Source organism: Phoca vitulina, unplaced genomic scaffold (assembly GCF_004348235.1).
Source record: "Phoca vitulina isolate PV1807 unplaced genomic scaffold, GSC_HSeal_1.0 scaffold24, whole genome shotgun sequence".
Taxonomy (NCBI): Eukaryota; Metazoa; Chordata; class Mammalia; order Carnivora; family Phocidae; genus Phoca; species Phoca vitulina.
In genome coordinates this window covers 15,637,750-15,651,340 of record NW_022589727.1, presented here as the reverse complement: position 1 = coordinate 15,651,340, position 13,591 = coordinate 15,637,750, and the positions used below count along the sequence as shown (strand labels likewise).

Here is a 13,591-nt window from a genome sequence, read left to right as displayed (position 1 = left end):
TGGATGTGAACATTTAGAAGTAAGCCCACGGACGTACCATTTTCACTGTGTCCATCAGGGCCTACCATAGTGTATCCTCTGCAGCCTTCCAAAAAATGCATTTCATTATATAGATCCCACCACTGTTTCATTTGGTGTTGATTATACTCAAATATCTAAACCTTTGGGTCATTCTAAAGGATGCTCTCAAGATCTAACTTGAAAAAACTATGAGTGAATTTTCAAACATTATCAGATGCAATGTTTACTTTTTAAACATTAAAAGTTTATTTGCACAAACTTAGTAGTATGAGATACAATGCAATTCATGGAAATCAACCACAATGCTAATACTTAATAGATTATTCCAAATATTAGACATTTTAGACATTGCAGTTTAAATCTCAACATTAGCTCTGATGTTGGGATAACATTTCAGTTAATAAATAGTTGTGAATATAACCATATGCTTAGTTTATTCTCACCAGTTTATCAAGAATTACAATAGTGATTTGGGTCATAAAAGTGATAAACAATTATATTGTCATAAACTGCATGTTTATTTAATTAATCCTGAAAAGAATCTAAAAATATATTCCAACGGGTTATATAAATTAGGTGTAATTTTTAGCTCTTGGATTTTAACACATGTGGGTGACACTATAACTGCTTTCATAGGGTATGGTCATCTGCAAAAGTGCGTGGCCACAGGTTTTGAGCCCTGAATTAAATGTCTTCTATGTATTTCAGAGAACTACGAATTTCAAAAGTTACTGCTATTTTGGGGTGATCTATAAAGTATTACAATACAATGCAAGCACACAAAATTTGTGGTAAAGAAAGTGAGTTTTGTTCAGTGCACTTTCCAGATAGTAGTCACGTCTTCCTAAAAATTTTGATGCCATGAACATAAACATAAAGACAGAATTACTTTCAGGCATAAGATATTCTGAGTTTGCCCATTCTATAGTGCTTCTAAGGAGAAGTTACATTGGCCTTGTATCATCTGATAAGGCTGTCTCTTGAGCTCCTACTGTCATCTAGTTGTCACGAAGGCAACTTCCCCTGTCAGATGTTCACAGCATGCAGGCATAGTATCAACACGATGCAACAAAGGGCCTCGCCAGGATTAATTTTAGTGCTTCAGTTTGCTACTCTATTTTGGAATTTTCCTGTTCGTTACTGAATTGAAACCAGTAAGTTAAGTTGCCGGGTTTCACGGCCTAAGAAGAACAGTCTGTCCTATTTGGAATCAGACCTTTAACAATTAATCAGATAGTTTAATGCCATCATTTATGTTATTCAGATATTTCTAATCCCTTTTTTTTCAGACTGAGTGACAGCTAGGACCTATTTAGTTTAATGCCATCATCTATGTTATTCAGATATTTCTAATCCCTTTTTTTTCAGACTGAGTGACAGCTAGGACCTATCAACTACATTAGGAGAAGAGTCAGAAAGGGGAAGAATTTATGAAAAGCATCAAATGGTAGGAACAAAGTGTAGGAATCTTACATCTAGGCAACAATTTAGGTACCAGAAAATATTTCCTTCCAGTGTAAAAGTTTAGGACTCTTGGGAAAAAAAAAAAAAAAAAGCCAACTTCAACAATGAAAAAATACATTCAAATGCTGGGCCCCAAATATTTAAGAAAGCCCCCCCAAACTTAAAAACGACTCTTACCCTTTGTACTTCTTTTGACAAACTATATACATTTTCATTGTAGGGACCAAGTCACAATCTTGGGGTGCTTATTGTATTTTTCCATAGGGAAGAGACGCTTGGCATTGCTTCCTGGCTGGGTATAATTCATTTATGTCCTTCCAGTTTTTTCTCTCTGATCTCTTTTCTGTCTATCTGTCAGCAGCCCTCTCCTGGGAGCAGCACGATGCACTTCATTAATAAGAAGGGATTAAAGGGAAAAGCCCTCGTGTCCTAATACATTTGGATAATTTGGTGCCATCCACAAGGCAATAGACCCCTGCTGCATAGATGTCATTAGAAAGGTACAATTTCATTACTTTTTACTGGCAGAGCCTTGAGTGAAATACAAAATATGTTGTCTCATATGCAGGGGAAAAAAAAAGTGCTAAAGCTTTCATTCACTCTATGCCTCTGAAATAGTAGAATGCAAAAATATATTTTGTGGTTTTTACATTTATATTGCCTTCCCTTAGTAGTCCTTGAAATCAAGCTTTTATTAAATACTGAGCAAAAGCAAGATTAGAAGAAAATTATTTACATTCTTAAATCCTAAATGAAATTCATATATTTTTATTAACTAACACATACCTACTAAGTGCCAGGCACTCTGCTGGTTGCTGGAAAACAATTTACAAAAACATCATTCATGCCTATTTTTTTTTTTTTAAGCACTAACTTATTAAATACTTTAACTGGAAGTGAGTATAAAAGTGAGTGTATAAGAAGTAAACCATATGGCTGAATAAAATCGATTGTAAGCCAGCAAATTGTAAGCATATTCGAAAAATCTGTTTAACTTTTCCTTGTTAACTTTTGAGCTGACATGTTTGCCCTGGTTGATAGCATTATCTTTTGAGCCTACACCCCCCCCCCCCGCCCCGATTTTAAGCCTTTAGTGGTATACCATACAAACGTTTGAAAAGACAAGCATAAACCATCATTAGAATCTCACCCTACTTCCTATAGATGCCGCCCCAAACAGGAAACGATGGGTCTCCCTGGTGGAGGGTGTGGTTGGCCACACATCTGAGCAAGGGGCCTGGGGTTGGGAATCGTCCAGGAAAACCACCCAGGCACTGCCCTGGTGTGATGCCTCCCTGCGGACCTCGCGCAGCACTTTCTTAGCACCGAAGAGAATCAGGTTGAACAGTGGTCCATTATCTCTGCCACAGACGCACACCTGCTCCTAACACTAAAAAGTGGCACATAGTTGGAACTGTGCATGGGAGAAGAAAGCCCTTGATAATCAGCTTGTTTTCAAGCCATTCTTTGCAGTGATGGGTTTTTTGCTTCCCTACTAGCTCTTTGTTCAATTAAATTGACGTTTGCAGCTCTTTGTCTAGGATAAAGTCTAGCCTGGGTGGTTAAGATGATAGAGACTGGGGTTTCCAGAGACCATTCTACTAACTCAAGGCAGAGCAGTTCAGGAAGAACAGATGTCTCGACAAATAAATGAGTCAATAATGAAAATACTTAAAAACGGTGTTGGGTTCCTAGGTACAATATCTCTACAAATGAAAGATCGGTGGTCTAGTCAGCTCTGAACATGGAGTGTTCTGATGTCCTCACCCTTTTACTCTGCAACCATGGCCTTCCTTGTCTCTCCTGCATTTTCATTCATTAAAATACCATCACATGCCACACTGAAGATTATCAACGAACTTCATGAGAAGTGACAGAGAAGCAGAAATGGGGACTGGGTAGGGCCCCACTTGACACCTTCCAGAGTGAGCAGAGCTTAATAACAAAAAGTTAGGATTCAGCTAGTTATGTTCTTGTTATGAAAAAGAAATCTCAGCTAATGTTTACATATAGATAACCAAAGTCACAAACAAAACCCCCAGTTTTGCCAATAAATTAAAAAAATAAGCAACATGGTTAAGTGGTTAAAAGCTTAGATATTTAACCTCACCTGGTGTATTTGAGGATGTGCACTGAAAACAGATCAACTATTTGATTCCAGAATATAGGTTCTTTTATCCTTATGGTTTTTTATAATGGTAATTTTTCCTCCACTCCAGTAAGATCTTATGAGTCTTTTGTCCTGTTTGTTTTAATAGGTGTTTCTTATGATTTGGATATTTTATTAGATGGAACCAATAAATATACAGGGTTTCTGAACATTCTTCAAATTTCTGGGCTTTAGGTCATCATTACCTTGGACACTGAGGAAGAGGAAGGAATATTATGAATTGGAGTTCAGGTTGAAAGTTGGGTATCTGACATAAAAAATGGAAACAATTCATTAGCAATCACCCTTGTTAATATTCTCTTGCTGAGGTTGTTTATAATAAGGGACTACCCATAAAAGAGCTTGTTATATTTCCTCTCTTGAATGTGCATGACTTTGTGACATACTGTCCCTTGCCATTGAAAAATGTGACTTAATGGAATAAATACTCAAACGAGGATCAACAATCCCAGGGTCATGGTTGAGGAGGAATAAACTGATAGGTATGTCTCTAAGTTCTGCCAGGCAAGACTTAACCAAATCTTGATACACATTTTAAATTGATTATTAATGAATGGCAGCAGGATAAACTAGATTCATATTTGCTTTGGGGACACTTTAAGAAGACTTCTTTTTTAGATTTGGAATTCACAATAGGTTTCTTCCATTCCTCCTTGGTAGAACAAAGAAATATTTCTTGTCTAGCCTAAATAATAGGACATGAAAAAACAACCCTGCGCATGGCTAATTTATAACAAATCTGTTTCCTTAATGGGTGGAAGGAAATCTGAGGACAGTTCTGAGGGTTCATGTCTGCTTTCAGTGCCATCTTCTAGTCATACTGAAGACAACACCTCACCCGACGGGTCTTTCCCCTTCTTCTCCTCACTCCGGTCAATGTCAATCACGTGCACCACTCCAGGTTTTAAGATCAAGTCGTCAGTCTCTACCTGACTCCTGTTGTCCTCCACTTCCATGTAGCTCCCCTTTGTTTGCTGGGCAGCTTTGCTGAAGGCTTCTTTCAAACGACGTTTGAGTTCAACATCTGGACAGAAGACATACTCGTAAAGGCCACCAGCGAGGACAGCTCCTATTATTGGTCCGACCCAATATATCTAGGGGAAAAGATGGAAGAGTTATGGAGTGAAAGTGGAGGAAAACTATTCTTTTGAACAACTCATGAATCTAGAGCCTAGCTGGTTAACATTAAGAGAGCAAATGTGCTGTGCAGAAGAAAGCAGGATTGGAAAGAATATAAGAAAATACATCATCTGCACATCAGAGATCCACAAATTGCTAAATAACATACGAATGGAAAATAAGGAAAGGCTGTTTTCTCTTTTCTTGCTTTCATTAGTTATTTCCTTTCCATTTTTCTGATAATCCTTAAAGTCAAGATAACCCCTCTTTGGTGGTGTTACCTACAAAGGGAACACTAAGAATTCTTCAGGAAAAAAAAGAATTTCTGGAGAGTACTTATCTTATTTTCTTAATATTGCCATTTTACTTTGGTTTCCTACCTAATCGCAATCAACATACAGATTTTATCATTTGAGCTATAGTTACTCAGCAGGGAATCAGTGGAATCCCAGCTCCACCACTTAGCAATTTGGTGAATTCTTGATTCACTTACTTAACTTCTTAAAACTTCATTTCCTCATCTGCAAAGTGGGGATTATGATAATACAGACCTCATAGGTTGTAAAAATTAAATTGAAATAATACTTGTATTTATTAGTTCCAATTTCATAGCAACAGGCTCCATTCCATGTTTCCTAGACAATTTAACGTTGTATGTGAATAGGCTGGCGGTGAGTCATTTTCTGTATGCTACACGATTTTCTTCCCTAAAATCTGGTGATTTAATTCATTGAAAACCTCATGATTTGTTCATTACTCTTCTTTCATCCTCACGGTTCCTACCATGGTCACTTGGTGAAAAAAAACCCAGTACTGGGTTTATGGGTGATGGTTAGTTGAGGATTAGCAACTCCACAGGATTTTTCATTCAACAAATGGAAGCTTTTTATCCTACCATTATTGCATCTAGAGTAAACTAAATGTTGAGTTTTGGTAAACCTCAATGTTTGCTTGGAGCACATATATGCGGCAGAATAGTGGACATTCATTCAACAGATTCAGTGGAGCAATGGAAACCTGGTTTACTGAGCCAGCTGTACTTAGCACTTTTCTTGTATTAACTCACATAATTCCAATAGCAACATTTGAGGTAGATATGATTATTGTCCTGATTATATGGGTAAGAAGGCTGACACCCTGAGAGGGCAAGAAGCTTGCTTAGGATTGCATGCTTAGCAAGTGCTTGAATTGGGATTTCGGGTCTGTGTGATTTCAAGCCTCTTTTTTGAACTACTGCACCGTTTTCCATGAGCCTCCCCTTTTCTCATTTGAAAAAAATAAGAGGAATGCTTCTCGCCTGACACTCTTTGGAAATTAATTTCACGTGGCATCCTCATTGCAAAATCTAAAGAAAATTCAAAATGTGAGCTGTAGCTGAGCACATACACTTCACATGGAATCTCCTGGTAGAGTGCCTGCAAGGACCAAGCTCCTTATCTTGAACAGAAAGAAACCATGTAAGAGTTGACCTTCTCCCTGCCTGTTCAATTGGAGAAACGAGAGCCCTCCTCTAAATGTCTTTACTCTCTGTTCCTTTAGTAAGAGCTCACTAGGTATGTTCTATTCCCCATGCTACGACTCCCACAAGGGAGACAAGGGACTGCTAAATAATTATGATGCATCCCCAAAACTCCTACGAAGAAGACATCTGGCTACATGCTCCCCCAAAAGAGCAAATCTCAGTTTCAGGTTGCTATTCCAAAACAAAAGTCATAACATACTTTAAAATGACTTTCCAAATTTATAAAGGTCAATAATTTTTCTTGCTAAAAATATAGATATATAGAAAGTGCGAAGAGGAAAACTAAAACAGTGTCATTGCACTACCTAGAAAACTCACCATTAATATTTTGATGTTACTCTCTCTATCAATCAATCTATCTGCAAATGTGCTGTAAATTAGTTCTAAAATCCACACAACCATTGCCACAGAATGAGCATTCATATTCAGTGGGATTAAGTTTGTTATAAAATAGGAACAAGGGGAAAACTTTAATTCAGTCAACAAGCTAAATATTTTCCTACTAGTCAAATTTTAGCTAGCCTACCACAACCAGTAGGTGATTAATAAAAGCCATGTATTTTCATCCACATTTTAAAGTCTTCATAACTAAAGTTAAAAATTGTTATTTGTCTAAATTGTAATTACAAAAATAGTTCGAATTTAATAAAGGTGAACTTAACAGTTGTACCTTTACCGTAAGTAACTATATACTGCCCATTAAAAATTTCCATTCCTATTAATGTGGCAAATTTTTTGAGACGTAAATGGAAATACCGGTGGCAAAATGACCGATCTCATGGATGGTATATGTTGACATTCTTTGCATGGCTGGGTCCAAAATTTTGCTTTTGAACACTGACTCTCATTCTTTAAGGATTGAAATTACTTTTAAAAACTCAGTACAGTTTTCTTAGCACTGAATGCCTATAGTAGTGGTGCGATTTCCTCTCATTTGTAATGTATACTACGGTTGGATGGATGTAACTGGGTCAATAACCACTGTGTGAATGAGATTAAAACACAAGTGACATATGGTTATATTCATGAATTAAAAATAAAAGTTGTAAAATAGCATTCACGGCACATAAGTGACAATCAAAGTTTGCCCTACTTGAGGCTGGCTTACATAAGTCTCATATTTTATTGATTATTTTAAGTTAGTCTAGGAGTGGCCTTAACACTGCCATGTTATTCATTTAAGGGATTTAAATTCCTTTGTTGTAAGAAACAATTGAAATAAAATGGATCACGATATTTAAAAATGGACATCGCTACTCTCTGGAAGCACCGCCACCACATGAGTAAGTAGGTTGGCCATGAGACTGGAGAGCGTGCCTCTTCGGGAAGTCATCGATGTTTCCAGTATGGTTATGGTGATAACAGCATAAACATTCCCACCATTGGTTCCTCTCCATCTGCAGTTCAAATGCTTCTGACTCACATACTATTAATTGGGTTCATGCTTTTGTAAACAAAAAAGATAAATATTTTTGCTATGGGCAGTGCTTTTAAGCATTTCTTTCTTCTTCTTTTTATTTTTTTTGCAAGTGTATATTTTGTTATCGCCAGGAAGGCTTCACTTTCAATGAGTGAAACCCCATATTCACCAAATCACCCTGATTTTTCACTTGTTCCACATAGGTAAGTCTATCAGATACAGTGCCCAGGGCAGTGCTTGTTAAAAAAGAAAGACTATTACCGAAGGCCCCGAACAGATATAAGATGCGATGTTTTACAGTAGATCTGGGCTGGTCTCTCCCTGGTCTTTATGAATGGTGTAGGAAAGTGGGGAGTCAAGGTTGGGAGGGAGTAAGAAAACTAGTGAGCAAAGAAAAAAAAAGAGCTCCATGGGGTAATTGTCCTCAAGTGTAGGAGGACAGGAATTATCAACAGGATGGTTACCCAGTGGTTTTCCCAATTTCCCATGATAACTGCAGGTCCAAAGGATCGGGCGGGATTCATGCTGGCACCGGTGTAATTGATCTATAGGGAAAAAGAAAACCACTTCAGACATTGCTGAAACGGGGCTAGGAGCAGGAAGCATTCACTGCAATTTGCTACCATTTGCCAAGTCGGTTAGAGAAACTGTCAAGATGTTAGCAGCCATGTCAACATTCTCATCATAAAGTTAGCAAAATAATCACCTAAAATGGACAAACGTGGCTGGATACTAAAGAACTACAGCTATAAACACAAGATCTTTAAGCCAGCTCTAGGGGGAGGCTAAATGAAATGAATCAATTATTTAAATGGACTTGGAAACTTACTGCAAATAAATGTCCAATTGCAACAGAAAATCCAATTGCTAAAGCTACTGAACCAGTGACATCAGTCCGTTTGGAATCACAGCTGGCAAAAATAGTAAACACCAACTGAAATGTGATTATCAACTCCACCAGGAGACCGTGACCAGCGGTAAGATTTCCATGAACCTAAAAAGAGAGAAATGCTCCATCTGAATTGAAGCATGAGTTCATTTTCTGTGATAACATATCATTGTGAAAGGCATACTTCCTCACTGGAAAAAGCAATGGTTAATTTGAGCCCTCTGTTCCACCCCCCAAGTGAGATGCTCCCCCTGCATCCAAAAAACAAAACAAAACAAAACAAAAAAGGAATGAATTTCCACTCATTTTGGGCCATCACAGATAATTAATTACTCCTGCAATGACCAAGTGGGAATTTGTGCTGAATGTCCTTTTCTACAAAGGAAGCAAAATGTGCCGCTGCTGAACGTAACTTATAAAGGAGTTTCTTGAGAGTCTTGTAATTTTATAAGGCAATGATTAAATCCATTAATTAGGTTTAAATTAATTAATATATATTTCAATTAAAATTTAAACCGTGTGTGGTTTTTTTAATCAATCCTGGTGCTGAGCTAACAACTGAATGTTCCTAACCAGTTAAGGACAAAACTAGGATCAAACGTCAATTTATTTTTTTAAGTGTGACCCTTGATGTAGATCATTTTAAATCTCATGAAAGTGACAAGAAACAAAATTGTTTCTTCTGCTAGCGAACCAACAAATAGTTGTAATAAAAATGCCTTAAGCTAAATATATAGTCTAGTATGGTCGCTGGGATGGGAGTGAGACCCAGGGAAAAAAACCAACACAATTTTTGTGCCACCTAGACTTAATAATATTCATCACTCGATGACAAACAATGATTATATATGGATACAGTCAGTGTTGCTGGGATCAGTTTTCACGGGTAGCAGGAGTCATCAGAAATTCTCTGGGAAGAAATTAGCAATTTTAGGAAAGTCTCTCAGGCCATCGGGGTGTGCTGTAGCAGGGGTCTGCAAGAAGCCCGGAGTCCTAGTTGGAAAATAAGAGCTACAGACATTACCGTGGTGACCCCCAAGCCCCCCACCACACTGGGAGGTGTGACGAGGTAGAGAATCCCGGCTCCGATGATGGCGCCCAGGCACTGGGCCGTGACGTAGAAGACAGACTTGGCGATGCTCATCTTCCTGGTGCACACCATGGCCACTGTCACAGCAGGGTTGATGTGGCCGCCGCTGATGTGGCCGAAGCACTGCACCATAGTTGCAATGCTGAGTCCAAAGCAGAGGGAGATGAGAACCATGTCGACAGGTAGGGGCTTTTCTGTTCCCCCCCAGTTGATGGTAGATCCCAGGCTGAGGAGCACAAAGATGAGCATAGCCAGAAATTCTGCTGTGACTGCCTTCCAGAAAGCTTGAGTCCAGACCCCTCTGAAAGCCACCATGATGTTCTCTCTTCTACACAATGGTCCACACTTACTGAAAAGAAAACAGATCCTAATCAGTTTACCAGAGCAGGGTTCATGAATTGAATTTGGGTGAAGACTCCAGGCGTGTCATCTTGCCCGACTGGGGGGAAGGACCCCCTCAAAGGTTATTTGCATATCAAGAAAGAATGCTTCCAGAAAACCTTCTTAATTAATTAATGGTCTCCTTAACAGTCAAATTGTGATGCTAGCCTCCTTTTATTTAACGGTCACAGCTCATCCAGTTGCACCGATGTGTCCCTAGAAAGGAAAATGTCTAAATCGAATTTCTTAAACAACTAAGAAGGGAATATATTTACCTCAGAGCAAGAGTTAATTACCTCAGAGCAAGTTTTTAAGTTTCAATGTACTTTCAACATGCCATTTATATTTTGAACGTAAAGCAATAAAAAAAAAAAAAAAAAAGGGAGGTCTTTTGCAGTTTTGCACTTTGTTGCTCAAAATGGCCCTCTGAAAATGGATTTGTGAGGCGTGATGCTCCTCGCCCCCAGCAGAGACTGCGGATTAGGGAGGAGGCCCGCGAGGAGGCCAGGAATGCTGAAGCCGGTCTTTGGAGAAGGTAAAGTCGTTCGGGGGAGGGGAACTCAGGGTGACTGGCCGGGGCGGTGGGAACTGGCAGGGCCGCAGCGGCGACAGGGACACTCCCTCCGTCTCCCCTGCGGACCTGGGCGCGCGGCGCTGGGCCGTGTCAACCTCGGGCCCCAGGGGAGTGGCCACCCCCGGGCGGGTGCCAGGTGGACAAACAGCCACCGCCCAGCGCCGGCCCCGCCCCTGCCCCGCCCGTGCCCCGCCCCTGCCCGCTCCTGCCCCGCCCCTGCCCTCTCCTGCCCCGCTCCTGCCCCGCCCCCGCCCCGCCCCCGTCCCAGGCGTCCCAGCAGCCGCGCGGGGGAAGGCTGCATCCTGGCCTCCGCCGTGCTTTGCCGGACTGGGCGACAGTCCCTTCTTGTGCCTGACCCTCTCTCGACCCCCGACGTGACCCCTCAGACACGCCTCCCCAAAGGGACCCTGGAGGCCGCGGTGGGCGCCCCGGGCACCCGGTCTGCGCCCTCGAGGGGCAGCCGAGTGCGGGGACCGGCGGCGGGGGCGCGGGGCCGGGGGCAGTGGCCCTCGGAGCAGAAGGCTCCACGGAGAGTGGCTGTTCTCCAGCGTCTTCTTGGCGGCCTTCTTCTCCTTCAGAGTGGCCCGGAAAGACGGCGGGGGCGCCAATTCTGGGGGACCTTGTGGGTGTGCTGGGGAGCTGGGAGGAGGGTGGGGTGCAGCAAGACAGCCGTTGGGAGGGAGCATTTTCTTCCTCCAGTCTGTTTTCCTCTTATTGTCTGAGGATCTTTGGAGCTGAGAAGGGATGGGGTTTGAGGATATTAATCCCAACTGCTGGTTTGGGCAAGAAATGGCTAGAATTCCCAATGTGGGGGCAATTACTCTAGTTACCCCATTATTCAAGGCATTTGCCCTTATCCTTTGCCTGTGATAGTGGTGAGAGCGAAGGAGTGTGGAGAGACTGATCACCAGAGGCTATGAAAAGGGTTAGGCAAGAAAGCCAGGTATTTGAACAGGGTAGAGTTATTACAGCTTTCCCCTTGATGTATAAGGAAGGAGCCCCCCTCCCCTTCCCAGGAGCCTGGGTTCTGGATGAGCAGTGGGGAAATGCTGTGCTAAAAAGGGCTAGGGGAACTCTCCCTTGACCTTTAGGATCTCAACTCAGCCTCTGCTTTGATACGGGGCTTTGCTTCAGAGCTGGAAGGAGAAACCCATTTTCGGCCCAAGGCGGGGTGGCTCCAGAAGGGGGACAGCCAGCCCTGTCCTTGATGTCCCCTGCGTGTGAACTCCTCTAAGTAATTACAAGAAAGCCCAGCTGGGAGGACAATGACATCATATTCACTAGAGGAAGAGAAAATAAAGAGCCAAAGCAGCCCTTGGAATGGGGCAGGGAGTATGCCCTGAGAGAGACATTAAAAATATCCTCAACGGGGAGATAGGAAGAGGACAAAGCAGGAAACCAAGGAGGCTGGGGGGCGGGGGGCAGGACACCCCAGGTCCCTTTCAGCACCACGTACCACCAAGAGAGGCGGGCCCTGGCAAAAGGCCACCTCCTGGCTATACCCTGGCTCCCTCACTTTCTATCTCCCCGCCTGTTCACTCCTGCCTCTCCAGAGACCTAATTTAAGAAACTCAGTTGCTCTTTCAGCTTCAAATTTTCATCAGCTAGAGGAATTAAAACAACAACAACAACATCAACCCCCCCCCCCCCAGCCCCCCCTCCCCCGCCGAATAGATAAATATGCTCCTTAACAGTGCTTTGACTTTTTTGGAAAACCCACAGAATCTGATGTTCTTCCGGGGCAGAGCGAACAGCCTCAGTTAGCTGCGAACCCCAAAGTTCCCAGGCAGCACATACATAGCCCTGACCTTCCAAGTGCTCACCTCGGCAGGCAGAGTCTGTCATAGCTCCTGTTATTATCAGCAATGTTCCCTTATGTGTTCACACTCACGGAAAATTGATCAACACTATTTGTTTTGCTTCTCTCGCCCCAGAACAAAGGGGGTTTGTTGATGTGCCCGGGTTGTACTGAACCGAACACATTATTTTCTAGCTGAACACACAGCCTGATCCACTTCTGGACAGCTGAGCTTCCCGGTGAGTAATTTTTCTGAAGAAAAATACTGCAGATAGATTTACCTCCATAGGGTAATTTCCCTGTGCATGCACAGGTCTCGAATATTTGGAGGATTTTGCAACAAAGCATCCTTTTTTTCTTCTCTCTTCCCTATGTCTCTTTATGATTATGCCCAGTACCCAGATAGAAAAGAATCACCTACCTGCCTTACAGTTTCCTTCTAAATTCTGTCTGAGAAGGCACATATATCTATAACAAAAGAGTCAGAGTTTCATCTTTTGGCCCGCGCTTTGTTCCCTGAAGGCAAAGAAAGACTTACCCCCACTGCCTTGCTGCGGGTCTGCCACTCATGCCTTCCCTGGCCAGAGTGCAGCTCTCATTGCCTGCCCCGCAGCTCCCAGTGCACTGGGAGTCAGATTACGGCCACTTGTCTGATTGGGTTTTGGGAGTGTAGGGGTGGAAAGACTGCACCATGTGGCAATCGGCAAGTTATATTTGAACTTGAAATAACTTTTCTCTACCTGATCACTGTAGACACAGGGCATTTCAGGAACACAAAATGTTTGCTTACATTGTATTTCTTTAGCTGGGAATCTTTGAAATTGAGGATTTCCCCCAGTTTTATTTCGATTCTTCTCACCACAAAGAATTGCTGAGAATTTGTCTTGTTTGGTTATGTGTTGTGGTTGAAATTGGGCACCTATGAGAAAACAGGTTTGTGTTATCCAGCAGTTGAGATGGGTTGAGATCTGGGCTGTAGTGCACTTGCTTTTGAGGGGTTAAATATCCAGTGGGTTCTTTTGAAGTTTTTGATCTGAGAAGTAGCATTTTAAGCACAATAGGTAAGTCCATTTGTAGCCTGGGCAACACTGATTTGGATAATAGGAAAATAAGAAAAATAGGAAATAAGACTATTTCAGGGTG

At 41.8% G+C, this 13,591-nt stretch overlaps 1 protein-coding gene across 1 annotated transcript; it reads right to left on the bottom strand.

Annotated features, from left to right (window-relative positions):
- Positions 1–246: 246 nt before the first annotated feature.
- AQP4 (aquaporin 4) lies at positions 247–13,122 on the bottom strand. Its single transcript, XM_032421424.1, has 5 exons — positions 12,987–13,122; positions 9,630–10,044; positions 8,546–8,710; positions 8,181–8,261; positions 247–4,749 (listed from the first exon to the last, which is right to left on the bottom strand). The coding sequence occupies exons 1-5, from the start codon at positions 13,016–13,018 to the stop codon at positions 4,471–4,473; spliced, it is 972 nt and encodes a 323-aa protein (XP_032277315.1). The 5' UTR covers positions 13,019–13,122; the 3' UTR covers positions 247–4,470.
- Positions 13,123–13,591: the final 469 nt, after the last annotated feature.